We start from the raw sequence: 14,020 nt of genomic DNA, 5'->3' as shown, positions 1-14,020 counted from the left end.
GTGTCTGATGGGTTGCCCACCTGCTGTATACTCCACGGCAGCTCTCGGCATTTGTGCAATAAAGTCGTGGCTGTCCTGGAGCTCATTCTGTAGACCAGGCTGTCCTCAGCAAGATAAAGGTGCTTGCCACCAAGGCTGACAACCTCAAGTTCAGTCCCTGCAGCTGCATGGAAGAACACTGCCAACTCCCACAGTTGTCTGTCACTTTCTCACCCATGCAATCACACACACACACACACACACACACACACACAAAATAAAGTGCTTTTTTAAAGGAGGGAGGAAAAAACAATTTTCCCTCTCCCCTCCCCCCACCTGTTTCTTTTTATCTATTTAAAATTGTCTTCATATTAGCAACGTGGAGTGTTTTGCTCCCGCTGGAGTTAGGTGTGTAACACTAAAGTCTAGTTGGAAGCTGTGTGTATAGAGAGACCCCGACAGTGTGGACGGCACTGTAGTGGTGTAGTTTTGGCAGTTTATTGGAAACCCACCAACTGCTACATCTTGAACTGGTTGGCTCTCTGAAAGAAGGAAGAAGGCTTCTCATTTCCTGCCCAGAGACTAAGAGCTGGCCGCCGGAGTGAGAAGTAGTGGAGAAGTGGCATGGACTGTGCGACCTAGCTCCCACCCCACCCCCATCCCACAGGGCTAGGCTTCTTCTGGTTCATTCCTCTTGCCTTGTACACCTGGAAATGATTTTCTGTAGAGGAGGAAGTGGCTGTCGAGCTGGGCTACAGGACTCCTCAGTGTGGTTCAGGCACTAGCGTGGCTGCATCCAGCCCCTCCTGGCCGGTGCTGCGGGATTGTTCAGCAGGGCCTGTGTGCCGAGGCTGCTCTGCCGTGTCCTCCACGCGCATCCGTTCTGTTCTGCCCAGCCCCCAGGGCTGTAGCGCTCCTCTGTTCTTGTGTCTAGGCTACGCTTTGGTTTTTGTTGGTTTGTTTTTGGCGGTTTTGACAAGGTCTTATTATGTAGCCCTGGCTGGTGTAGAGTGCTGGAGTTATAGGCTGCACCACTGTGCCTGGCCAGATTATGCTTTTTATTTTATGGGCATGAATACTCTAACTGCATGTACGCCTTTATGTCAAAAGGAGGCATCACATCCCCATAGATGGTTGTGAGCCACCATGTGGAGGCTGGGACTCAGGACCTGGAATAGCAGCCAGTGCTCTTAGCCACTGAGCCATCTCTCCAGCTTTTTAAAATTACATTTTAGTTTATATTTGCTTGAATATCAGAAGGTCTGTGTAGTGATTTAAATAAGGATAGCCCCCATAAGTTTATATATTTAAATACTTAGTCACCAGGGAATGTAACTCTGATAGGATGAGAAGGATTCATAGGTATGGCCTTGTTAGAAGGAGTATGTCACTGGGGGTGGGTGTCTAGCTTGCAAAACCCATGCCAGCCCAGAGTGAGTCTCCTCTCTCATCCACCCCCCCCCCCCCCCCAAGCATCAGGTTGTGGAACTCTGGTCCTTCTCTGGCACATCTGCCATACTCCCCACCATGACGATAATGGACTAACCTCTGAAACTGAGCAAGCCCCCAATTAAATGCTTTCCTTCATAAGAGTTGCCTTGGCCATGGTGTCTCTTCACAGCGATAGAACAGGGATTAAGGATGGGAGAAATGTGGAGAATTTATTGCCTTTATTTGTTTTAGACAGGGTCTCATTCTGAAGCCCTGGCTCGTCTGGAATTCAGTATGTAAACCAGGCTAGCCTAAATTTGTGTTAGTTTTCCTGCCTCTGCCTCCTAAATTCTGCAGTTTTTGTTGTTACTGAGTTTTGGGTTGGTTGACTGGTTTTAGGTAGCAAAGTAATGGGTTCATTATACGTAGATGTGTATGTGTATAAATAATTGTGCTTTACTCACACTTCTCCCCTTCTGTCACACTCATCGTCCCCTCCTGCTTTCATGCGTGCATAGTTAAATAGAAAACACAGGCATTTGTCCTTCTGTGTTTGGCTTCTCTACTTAACATAATCTTCATTTCTGTCTACTTTCTTTTCTTACAAATAGTATGATTTTGTTCTTTATGACTAAGACATGTGTCCTCCAGCCAGGCATGGTAGTAGACACTTTTTATCTTAGGAGGCAGAGGCAGGTGGAGCTCCATGAGTTCAAGGCTAACCTGGTCTATATGAGAGTTCTAGGCCAGGCAGGGCTACGTAGTGAGACCATGTCTTCAGTCTCTCAGCTATCACCACATATTCTAATTGCCTTTACTTGTGAAATATTATATCTTACAGGCATCTTTTCAACCTGTCCCATGGGATTTCTATATCAACCTCAGGTTAAGGGAGCGTGTAAATGAGGACTGTGACCCACTCTGCAGCTGTTGCCAGTACCAAGATGGCCATATCATTTGGTACCAGTATATAAATTGTTCTACCCTTCAGGTTGGTGATAATGCTCAGAACATACAACTTATAATGAAAAGAAGAAATATGTACTACATCTGCAGACGATGTTTAATGCAGGGCTGGTGAGGTGGCTCAGCAGGGGGCACTTGGTGCCAGGTCTGATGACCCGAGTTTGATTCCCCCGGGCCCGAACTGTAAGGAGAGAGAATTGAATCCTGTACATTGTCTCTGGTTTCCACTCACATCATGGCATGTGCACACACACATAATTGTAATTAAAAGTTTAAGATGTTTAATACAAAATTCCTTTCAGTCATCTAGAAACAGGCCAGTTTTTAATTTTTATTTATTTAACATTTATTGTGTGTGTGCGTGTGCCATGGTATACATGTGGAGGTTCGAGGATAATTCTCCATAGGTTCCAGGGATCAGACTTATGTGTATAGACCTGGCTGGCCTCGAACCCAGGAGTCTCTGCCTCAGGCTTTCAGAAGCACCAACACACATTCAATTCAAACCGAGAAGTTTTAGTGACTCCTTCTTTTCTCAGATGATTCTTTGTTGGCTGGTTAGGGTTCTTTTGTTTTGTTTTGATTTTTGGTTTTTCAAGACAGGGTTTCTCTGTGTAACTGCCTTGTCTGTCCTAGCACTCACTCTGTAGACCAGGCTGGTCTCAAACTCAGAGATCCAGCTGCCTCTCCCTCCCAAGTGCTGGGGTTAAAGGTGTGCACCACCATGCTTGGCTTTTTTTTTTTTTTAAAGGCAGAGGGGGTCTGGTTGGTGTTAGTGCTAGGGATTGACCAGACCCATACATCTAGGTAATCGCTTTGCCAGTGAGCTACCTCCCTGGCCTTCTTCTCCAGTGGTTTTGATCAAGTACCTATTTGGTATTTTTAACATTTTATTCTGGGACGTGAAGGGAATGAATGAGTCACCTAACTAGAATAATTATCAACTCATTTAAAGCAAAATAAAATTTTTGTCTTGACTATTCTGTCTCCCCTGCATCCTTTTTAAAATACAGATACAATATATCATTGTATTCTTTGCTGTGTTCTTCAGATTTTGCTACCAAAATATAAAAGAAATTAATGTTTTACTTTATATGTGTGTGTGTGTTCACATGTAGATGAGTGTGCACATGCATGTGGCAATCAGGGAACAGCTTGCAAAAGTCGGTTCTTTTGTGCACTCTGTAGATTCCAGGGACCACAAGGGTCTTCTGGCTGGGCAGCAAGCGTACCTTTCCTTTTTCTTATGCTCTTTGCCCACCGTCTCATTAAACCTCCCAGTATTCAGGAGAGCTCATTTTAAAGCTGTGGGGACAGAAGCAAGTGCACAAGAGTGGTCGTCGGGGTGGCGCTGCAGTACACCAGGGAGAAACAGTTATCTGTCTTTCTGTTGTCAGGATCTTCTTCAGCACAGTGAACTTGTGACTCAGGAAATAGTAGTCTTGATTATTTATAACCTCTTGACAATAGTGGAGAAGCTTCACCAAGCTGAGATAGTCCATGGAGACCTGAGCCCACAGAGTCTGATCCTCAGAAACAGGTGGGGCCTGTTTATGTTCCTACATTGGCCACTGTTTTTGGAAACATGGATAATTGTCATATTTATGCCTTAAAAGAAATGTGTGTAAGTGTTTTTCGTGCTTGTTTATGCGCCTCTTGCATGCCTGGTGCCCATTGAGGCCGGACTTACACATGTAAGATGTTTGTAAGCTGCCGTGTGGGCACTGGGAATGGATCCCGTGGCTGGGAACGTGTTGGTGGTAGAGTGCTTGCCTTGTGAGCTTAAGCGTGGACTTCAGCTTAACACCAGGATAAGAAACAAAAGGACTTTATCTTTTTATTTAACAAATTTGGCAGGAAATATTTTATAGTCATAAGATTCTAAAAGCAAGAAAGTCTTTTTATTGTTATTTTTATTATGTATATGTACATATTTATATGTTTTGTTTGTTTTGTTTTTTGAGACAGGGTTTCTCTGCATAGTCCTGACTGGCCTGGCATTCCTACCAAGTGCTGGGATTAAAGTGTGTGTTGCCATGCTCCACTATACATTTTATTTTATTTCTTTATATGTGAGTGTTTATCTGCATGTGTGGCTGTGCACCATATGCATGCTCGATGCCAGGTGGCAGTCAGGAGAGGGCATACGATCCCCTGGAACTAAAGCTATAGATGGTTGTGTACCACCATGTAGAGTCTAGAAACTGAGCCCTGGTTTTCTGCAAGAGCAACAAGTGCACTTAACTAAGCCATCTTCAGTCCTGGAGAAAAAGACTTTTGAAGTCACTGAGTTCATTGTTCACGTAATTTGTGAGGAAGACAAGATTGAAGGATGGGAATATTGCTTGGTGGTAATGAGATTGGTAACCTGGGTTTGATCCCTAGGGAGTGGGGAGGAAAAGAGGTTTTGCCCTTGGCAATGTGCTGAGGAATTGGTGTGTGTGTGTATGAGAGAGAGAGAGAAAGAGAGAGAGAGAGAGAGAGAAAGAGAGAGAGAGAGAGAGAGAGAGAGAGAGAGAGAGAGAGAGAGAGAGAGAGAGAGAGGGATGTTCTTCATTAATCCGGGAAACACACTCCCTAAAGTTTAGAAAAAATGTTTTTTTGTTTTGTTTTGTTTTGTTTTGGAGACAGAGTTTCTCTGTGTATCTTTGGCTGTCCTGGAACTCACTCTGTAGACCAGGCTGGCCTCGAACTCATAGAGATCCAACTGCCTCCCGAGTGCTGGGATTAAAGGTGTGCGCTACCACCACCAGGTTAAAAGATGTTTTAAGTGATCATAGTTTTAGAAAACAAAATTAAGTTGGATCTCTGCCAGGGAGCTGCCGTAAACTCTAAAGTCCTGCTGCAGAGGTGTGTGCTCCAGGTCAGGTAAAGCCTGGATGGAAGACTTGCATTTGTCCCAGAGACGAACTGGAGGACTAATAGAGAAAGGAAGCAAAATAAACATGCAGAAAGAGTTAATTTTTTTTCTCTCAGTCAAATTGTTTCTGGATATTCATAACAAAAACCTATTATATGAAATATACTTACTTGATAGTAAGTTTGTGTTTTGAAGGGCCTTTTTTAGGAAGTAAGAGATGGGGTTACCAAAAAAAGTGCTGTTGGGGTAATTGAAACAGGAAACTTTACAATATAAATAGCTCACTAAAAAATAACCTTATAAGTTGCTTTTCTTTTTTTAATTGAGTTTTTTATTGAGCTCTACATTTTTCTCTGCTCCCCTCCCTGCTTTTTCCCTCCCCTTCAACCCTCTCCCATGGTTTCCATGCTCCCGATTTGCTCAGGAGATCTTGTCTTTTTTCCATAAATTGCCTTTTATTAACCTTTAGAAGAGGAATCTTTGCTCTTGGAAAGCCCACCTATTACAGTAACAAGAATAGCAATGGCACCTGCATGGGACAGAACCTGCTTCTACTTCCAGTACTTATTGTGTAGTCTAAAAACTGGAGAATGTCCTGTGGTGGCCACACACTGTGCCTTACGTTAGGGTTAGGTACATTCTTTGTGGCCAAATCAATCTTAACCCTTTCAACTGGCCTTGTCATTACTACTACTATGTGTGCATTTTCCTAACTAGCCACTGGAGGGTGCTGTTGGCAAGGCTAAGACACACCTGCGGTCCTTAAAGAAAGCAAACTTGCTTTCACAGCCTGTTTCTATTTTTCTCCTCTTGACTCTGAATCAGAATCCACGATCCCTATGATTGCAATAAGAACGATCATGCTGTGAAGATCGTGAACTTTTCCTACAGCGTTGACCTGAGGGTACAGCTAGATGCTTTTTCCTTCAGTGGCTTTCGGACTGTACAGACCCTGGAAGGACAAAAGATCCTGGAGAACTGTTCTTCTCCCTACCAGGTAAGTGGAGGACAAGCCTGAGCAAATATGGAGAGCATTTCTTAGGTTCCTCCTTACCTCGATGTGCTGTGAAAGCTAGTATTTACTTCCACTGACTTGCCTAGAAAAGATGACCGCATTTCCAAATATTGTATCACCATGCAACTTAGACGTAGCCATCTTTCTGTTAGCACTCAAGGGTTGCAAATACATAACTTAGTAACTTAAGTGCTCCGGCCATTTCTGTTCCTCACCGTCCATGTCATCTCTTATGAATTATTCTCTTTGTTTTTCACCCTGCAGTAAAGATAGTATTCTCTGCCCTTTATACATCAGACTTGTGAGGACTAAATGCGGTGATATATATGAGAAGGGCACTAGGGCAAATGTGAAGGGTCTTAATACGATTGTTCTATGTGCAGACATCTTCTGATTTAGCTCTGGTCATAAGTTATTAACTGACTGAACAGGTAGCATGTACCTGAAGCTGGAGTCTTGTGATTATGTGATTTGGCAGGTCATCTGTTGTCTTTGGCTGTTAAAAATAATCCCTTAGCCAGGTAGTCGTAACACACACCTTTAATCCCAGCACTTGCCAAGGCAAAGGCAGGAGGATCTCAGTGAGTTCGAGGTCAGCCTGGTCTGCAGAGTGAGTTCCAGGACAGGTAAGGCTACACAGAGAAACCCTGCCTTGCAAAAACAAACAGTAATGATGGTGATGATGATCCTTTAGGTTATCTCTGGCCATTTCTTTGAGGGGCTTCCCCCATCCTGTAAAGATAAGAACATCTACTAAAATATGTCATAAAATACACAGTTAAGCTCTGTCATGCTTTTCAACTCTATAAGCTCATAATAGATACAGGCAGCTTTAGCCTGTGGTACGTTTGTGATTTCAGGTGGATCTGTTGGGTATAGCAGACCTAGCACACTTACTGTTGTTCAAGAGACACCTGCAGGTCTTCCAGGATGGACTCCTCTGGAAACTTAGCCAAAATACTTCTGAGTAAGTACTGTACCGTGCGGGGGGTGGGGGTCCCACCCATCCCAACAGTTTCCCCTTTCTCAGTGTTTCTGCCGCAGCAGTAACCTTAGTTTCCTAAACCAAGTGCTGTGATTCCAGTGACCTCTCTCCGCGTGCTAGGAGTATCTGATGAGCACCTGATACAGGGGAGGAACTGCCGACTGAAACTAAGGCATAGACTCTCCTGACTTTTGGGCGTGCTGAACCTTGGTATAGCATATAGGAGTTTAGACATTTCTTGATTTAGAACTATTTGAAACATTTTAGAGAAATAATTTTTTAACCAATTGGTGTTAGTCTTTTTAACAGCTATGTTTATCAAAAGTTAATTGTTTTAAGGAGAGAGTTAAGTTTCCAAATTATATACTGACTTTACACTATTTATTTAAGGAGTAGATAGAACAAAACTGTAGAGCAGCATCCTCTGGTGCACCCCGGACTCCGTGGGCCTGTTGTAAATCTGGGAGATAGCATGCCTGCCAGAGGCTCCCCACAGAAGCTCACCAAGTAATGACTTATTGCCTGCTCTTAAGTTTGTCTTCACTTTAAATCAGTGTTGAAGATTTAATGCCCCTTCCCCCCCCCACTTCCTCTCCAAAACATTAAGTTGTATTTTCTTCTTCGTTTGACTTAGAACTTGGTCAATCACATTTGTCTCTTGTATGTATTTTTAAAGTAGGTTTGAGCCTGAGATGGTGGCTCGTACCTTTAACCCCAGCACTTGGGAGGAAGAGGTTCAAAACCAACCAGGGCTAGACAGTGAGACCTTGTCTCAGACAACAGCAATAATAAATAAGTTAATAAAATAGCTTGAACCCTACTTTAAGATGTTTAGGTCAGTAGGCATCTCCAGTTAGCTGTGGACCAGCAAGGCGTAGCTAACACAGGCAGACAGATGGGGTGAGCTGGCCTGTCCTAGCATCCCTGCTCTCTGTAGCAGCGGGTGTTTTCCAGGAACAGACAACAAGGATAAGTAAGCAAGGTACTTTAATCAAGTTGAGCATTCAGAGAACTGTGAAGGTGACAGACCCCTGAAGTGGGAGTCAGGAAAGTTAGAGGGGAAGCAATTTTTTTGTACCGTTCGTAGAGGAGAGCGGCCAGGAGTCATTACTGCATCTTAGTGTACAGAAGAGATCTGCAGGCGTGGGTGAGAGAATGAGTGGTTTCCCTTGGTGCATTGCACACCACCATGGTAGACTGACTTTTGTAGTTCTTCCCTAAACTTCCCACAGCTCTCCAGCTTTAGATCGCTGGGTATTACCCTGCGTCACTTTGGCACATTGATGGACTGCTGGGTTAGACCGAAAGAATTCTAATCTTCATATACCTGATCTTGATAGAAATGATTTTTATATTTTCTTAGGCTAAAGGACGGTGAATTATGGAATAAATTCTTTGTGCGGATTCTGAATGCCAGTAATGAGTCCACAGTGTCTGTCCTGAGGGAGCTTGCAGCAGAAATGAATGGACTTTTTGATACCACATTCCACAGTCACCTGGACAAAGCCTTGTGGAAGGTGGGGAAGGTAATTAGTCCTGGAGCTTTGCTCCTCCCGCAGGACAGACAGACAAGCCCCTCACAGGTCCTTGCCTCCTAAGCTGTGCTGTGTTGTGGGAAGCTGGCCTGCAGCTGCTGTCATTTAACTTGAGCACACTTGGACACACTACCAGTTTTTTCTCCAGTTTACTCTGAGTGGCATGGTTTTAACAGAACACTGTCCTGACAGCCTCACCTATTTTACTCAAAATGGGTTCCGTACAAAAGGGTACTTTTTAGCCTTTCTGTTTCTACTTTCCCCTCTGCTTTTCTCTTTTGTAATTTTACAATGTGTGCTCTTGCACTCACCATGTATGTTACAATAAAAAAGTTTTTGTTAAATTTGTACTTCTGGTATTTCGTCTACATTTGTAAACTAAGCTGATAAATAGTTTAATTTTGGAAAGGAATTGATTATTTTACCATGGAAACGTATGTGTCCTGGATTTAGAGCAGCTGCCCATCAGGCTATAATGAGCAGCCGGTCAGCCCTTGTTCAGGTGTCTCTGGCCTTGAGCAGATGCCCAAATGGAAACAGGTTATACTATGTGCCCAAGACCAACTTTTCTGAGGTTTCAAAGTTGTGTTTTGCACATGGCTCACATCTGAGTGTTTGCAGTTTTATTTTGTGGTTGCCAAAAGCACCTACCAACCTTTTGGAATGGAATACTTCACCTTCTGTCGTTTGGTGCAGAGGCGAGCAAGGATTGCTGAGGGGATAGAAGATGGCTTTCCTTGACTTGAGGAAGCAGGGGTCAGAACCAGGAGGACTCAGAAATGTGGACTAATTTGGAAGAGAGTAAGTCTGATGAGACATTGGACACCAGAGAAGAGCACCAGCTGCTCTTGGCCTTGAGGGGTTTGTTTTTTTCAATAAGGGTAATTAAAGTCATCTAGTTGTTTATTTCATATTAAAGCAATCGATGTTTTGTGATGTTCCTCCATGTTAGACCTGACTTTCCTCATAGTTACTTACTGCTCTGTGAACGCTAGGAAGCAGAAACTCCTAAGTAAATATCTCAATTTAAAATATTAAGCAAGCCTTTCGGTGGTGGTGCACACCTTTAATCCCAGCCTTTGGGAGGCAGAGAGAGATGGATCTCTGAGTTTGAGACCAGCCTGGTCTACAGAGCTAGTTCCAGAACAGCTAGGGCTGTTACACAGAGAAACCCTGTCTCGAAAAACGAAACAAAAAAAAAAGACTTAAGCAAACTGTATAGTTAAAGCCATAAAACATGGTTTGGTTCCAAATAATAACTAAAATTTTTCTCTCAATCAAAATACAGCTCTTCGGGCTGGAAAGATGGCTCAGTGGTTAAGAGCATTGCCTGCTCTTCCAAAGGTCCTGAGTTCAGTTCCCAGCAACCACATGGTGGCTCACAACCATCTGTAAAGAAGTCTGGCGCCCTCTTCTGGCCTTCAGGCATACACACAGAATATTGTATACATAATAAATCAATAAATATTTAAAAAAAAAGCTAAAAAAAACAACAAAAAAAACAAAATACAGCTCTTCAAACATCTTTAATTTTGCTTCTTATACTGGAAGTATAAAATGATGGCCCTGTGTCTTTCTGTAGCCAAGCCCCTCTCTGCTCTCCTTAGTTCCCAGTTTCCTACACTGACCCAGGGAATTTAGAGCCTTTAGCATAAGCTTCCATCTAGCGAATTCTTGAGCAGGCTAGGCAGCCAAGTTGCTGTATGGACAAACCTTTGTTTCTAAAACGACAAGTAGTTGTTTTCCAGTTCTGTGGGTGCCTTCCTTCCTTCAATCAGATCTCTTCTGAACTAGACCTTATGCATCCCACGGGTTCACTGTTACTTCCTGCCCTTTTCGCCTTCTGTATTTTCCATAGTGCCTTTAACAGTCTTGTGCACAAGGAAGTATTCCTCATGTGAGCTTGTATATACAAATCCCTTTTTCCATATCCCCTACTACAATTTAAACTCTAAGAGATTTACGTTAGTTCTTAACTGTAATACCTAGAGCAGCACCCAAATAAATAAAATCTTTACCAAAGTATGAAAACCAGAACAGAAACAGGAAATGAACAACCTATTAAGACACTTAAGTGAGCCGGGCGGTGGTGGCGCACGCCTTTAATCCCAGCACTCGGGAGGCAGAGGCAGGCGGATCTCTGTGAGTTCGAGCCCAGCCTGGTCTACAAGAGCTAGTTCCAGGACAGGCACCAAAGCTACAGAGAAACCCTGTCTCGAAAAACCAAAAAAAAAAAAAAGACACTTAAGTGAGAACTTCAATGTCCACTAATGAAAGACATTGAAACTGTATCATTTACAAGAATGAAAATTGTGTTCTTGAGGGGCTGGAGAAATGAGTCAGGTTAAGGGCACTTGTTGCTCTCCAGAGGACCTTGGTTTTAGTCCCAGGACCCACATGGTTGGTGGCTCACAACCATCTGTTACTCCAGTTCCAGGGGATCCAGCACGCTCTTCTGACCTCTGAGGGCACCAGGCACACGTGCGCATACACACATGCAGGCAAAATACTCAAAGTCTAATATATATTTTAAATACGTAGATTATTATATTAAAGAAAAATACACTAGTGAGATTAATAAAGCAGTCACTCATTAGCAGGTTCATTCTTAGGAGCCAATTTGGCAATCTTCTCTAAATTTAAACATTTTCTGAGAAATTTTCCTTAAGAACTCACATTACCCGAACATTGCTATGTGTGCTAACAACTGCCCTCACTGCTCCCGAGACTCATTGTCCCCAGTGGGACCCATGTGACACCAGGCATTCGGCGTTAGCACCAGTTTGCCATGAGTCCTCCTCAGAGCTAACAGAAGTGAGACAAGCAGTCACTTCCAGCTGTGTTTAAAACACTAGGGTGCCACACCTTTAATCCCAACCCTGGTGGCAGAGATGGGTGGGTCTCGGGGAGTTCAAAGCCAGCCTGGTCTACAGAGCCAGTTCTGGGACAGCTAGGACCCTGTCTCAAAAATTAAATAAAAGCCTGGGAAGTTTAGCAAGCTTTATCATTTTTATTTATTTATTCTTTTTTTTTTTTTTTTTTTTTTTCGAGACAGGGTTTCTCTGTGGCTTTGGAGCCTGTCCTGGAACTAGCTCTTGTAGACCAGGCTGGTCTCGAACTCACAGAGATCCGCCTACCTCTGCCTCCCGAGTGCTGGGATTAAAGGCGTGCGCCACCACTGCCCGGCCTACTTATTTATTCTTAAAGATTTGTTTAGTATGGGTATTTTGCCTGGGTATCTGTTCAGCACACTGACTCAGTGCCCATGGAACTGGATTCCCTGGAACTGGCACTGTAGTCATTAGCTGTCATGTGGGTGCCAGGAATCAAACCCACGTCCTTGTTTTTACTTAGTTTTTAAAGATTTATTTATTGTATATGTTTGGTGTTTTGCCTGCATGTCTGTGCAACACATGCATTCCCGGTGGAATGTCATGGGAGTCAGAAGAAGACAATGTTGGATCCCCTGGAAGTGGAGCTAATGGGTGGTGAGCCACTGTGTGGATGTGTGCTGTGCTGGAAACCAAACTCAGGTTCTCTGCGAGAGCAGCCAGTGCTCTGAACCTCTGAGCCAGCCTCATCTTAACATCATCTTAACATCATCAGAGAACATGGCTGAATGCTGAAAACTCTGTCTGAACGTTCTGTGACCTGTTCGATGTACACTGAAGCCACAATCTGTCGTCTGTGTTACATTTGTGTCTGTGAACAACTCTAGGTGGGTAAATTCACAGCCTGAGTTTGATCCCTGGAACCCACCTGATGGAAGAAGAGAACCAACACCTGAAAGTTGTCCTCTGCCCTCCATACGTGCTAATGGCCTGTGCGTGAGTGTGCGTGCGCTGAGATGGCCCCGCAGGTAAAAGCCTGGCCCCTGAGCCTGGTGACTTGAGTAGCATCTTGGGGCCCCCTTTCACGTTGTCTTCATGCACTGAATAAAACCTCGATTTGTCCCAAGCTGATCCTGTATGGTTATGAAAGGATCGTTGATGGCATCAGCCGAGCGTCTGCAGATGCTGTTTCCCCACTGGAACATCTGCTATTGCTCTTGAGAGGCCCCAGGCTGACTTGATGCTTATATCAGCTTATATCAAGCTTATATCAGCCTCTCCCTGACACTGAGGTTGCCCAAACTGTTAGTTTTCAAACCCCTTGTAAGCAAGGGATTGGTGTCTACTACACTGTATCCAGCAATATGTATAATTCTCAAAAATGAAAATACCAGGGGGGTGGATGACTACAAATTCAGAGCTCAGTTATATTGGCTCTGAGGTTAGTGTCTCTCCTTAGCTCTCGATCTCACTTTAGTATGCCGTTTTCTCATGCTGCATTAGCATGCTAAGTGACTGTTAAATTCGCGTTGTGCTATACTTCGCTGTCTAGGTTATACCTTTCAGATTAAAGTTATGCCGGGTGTGGTGGGGCATGCCTGTAATCCAGAGGCTGAGGTCAGCCCGGGCTACATATAGAGGCTCTCCCTACAACCGGCATTTCAGAAGTGTCTTCTTTGTGGCATGTTCTCTTTTATTTCCATGCATACTAAATTTGGGTTCGTGTTCAGCTGAAACAGGGCTGCCACGTGTGCTGCAGATACAGAGCTGGTTCCGCTCACCCCGATCACGTGATGCTTTTTGTCTAATTGCTCCAACCCTTCCTTTCACTTCAGTGAGGTTACTCTGAAAAGCCTCTGGGAGCTGGAGACGTAGCTCAGTGGCAGGGTGCTTAGCATTTGCAAGGCCCTAGGATCCATCGCCAGCATCATAAAAATAAATGCTTAGTTTTTTAATGAAAAGCATGTTGGCACCAGGACATGGCTCAGCGGTATAGCCCCTGCTTTACACGCATGAGTAAGGCTTTGATTTCAAACCCAGCAGCATAAAAGCAAAATACAACAGCTTGGGGAGCTGTTCCTCCAGCCCTGTGGTGGCCAGAGAGTCATCAGGGCAGCCACGGTCTAGGTCACCAGGATTCCTCGAGGTTAGAGCAAAGGATATGGAGAATCAGGTGAGGCTTGGAACTGGGTGGCAGGCACATCTTCAGGACATAAGCACTCAGAGGCCAGGACCAGCCTTAGAGCTCCCAGCCGTGAGGACAAAACCCTCTGTGAGAGTCAGGTCTCAGGAACACAGCTGCTCTTGCCCACCAGTGCTTCAGTATGGCACACTGGGGCCATGAGGATGTAGAACTGTCTGGACACGTAACTGTAGGTCAGCCTGGGCTGTGGGGAGCAGAAGAAGGAACAAAAGCTA

The 14,020-nt window shown here is 44.2% G+C and overlaps 1 protein-coding gene across 1 annotated transcript in view; it reads left to right on the top strand.

Moving 5' to 3' along the window:
* The window catches only part of Bub1b (BUB1 mitotic checkpoint serine/threonine kinase B), a 52,956-nt gene extending 43,875 nt beyond the window's left edge, over positions 1 to 9,081 (top strand). The window contains exons 19-23 of the mRNA XM_057780964.1: positions 2,252 to 2,401; positions 3,774 to 3,916; positions 6,062 to 6,233; positions 7,112 to 7,218; positions 8,600 to 9,081. Coding sequence (XP_057636947.1) covers positions 2,252 to 2,401; positions 3,774 to 3,916; positions 6,062 to 6,233; positions 7,112 to 7,218; positions 8,600 to 8,834 — 807 coding nt within the window. The 3' untranslated portion in view covers positions 8,835 to 9,081. The remainder of the gene's footprint in view (positions 1 to 2,251; positions 2,402 to 3,773; positions 3,917 to 6,061; positions 6,234 to 7,111; positions 7,219 to 8,599) is intronic.
* The last annotated feature ends 4,939 nt before the right edge of the window (positions 9,082 to 14,020 follow it).

The sequence above is a fragment of the Chionomys nivalis genome, chromosome 9 (genome assembly GCF_950005125.1).
Source record: "Chionomys nivalis chromosome 9, mChiNiv1.1, whole genome shotgun sequence".
NCBI classification, from domain to species: Eukaryota; Metazoa; Chordata; class Mammalia; order Rodentia; family Cricetidae; genus Chionomys; species Chionomys nivalis.
This window is presented reverse-complemented; position numbering and strand designations above follow the sequence as displayed.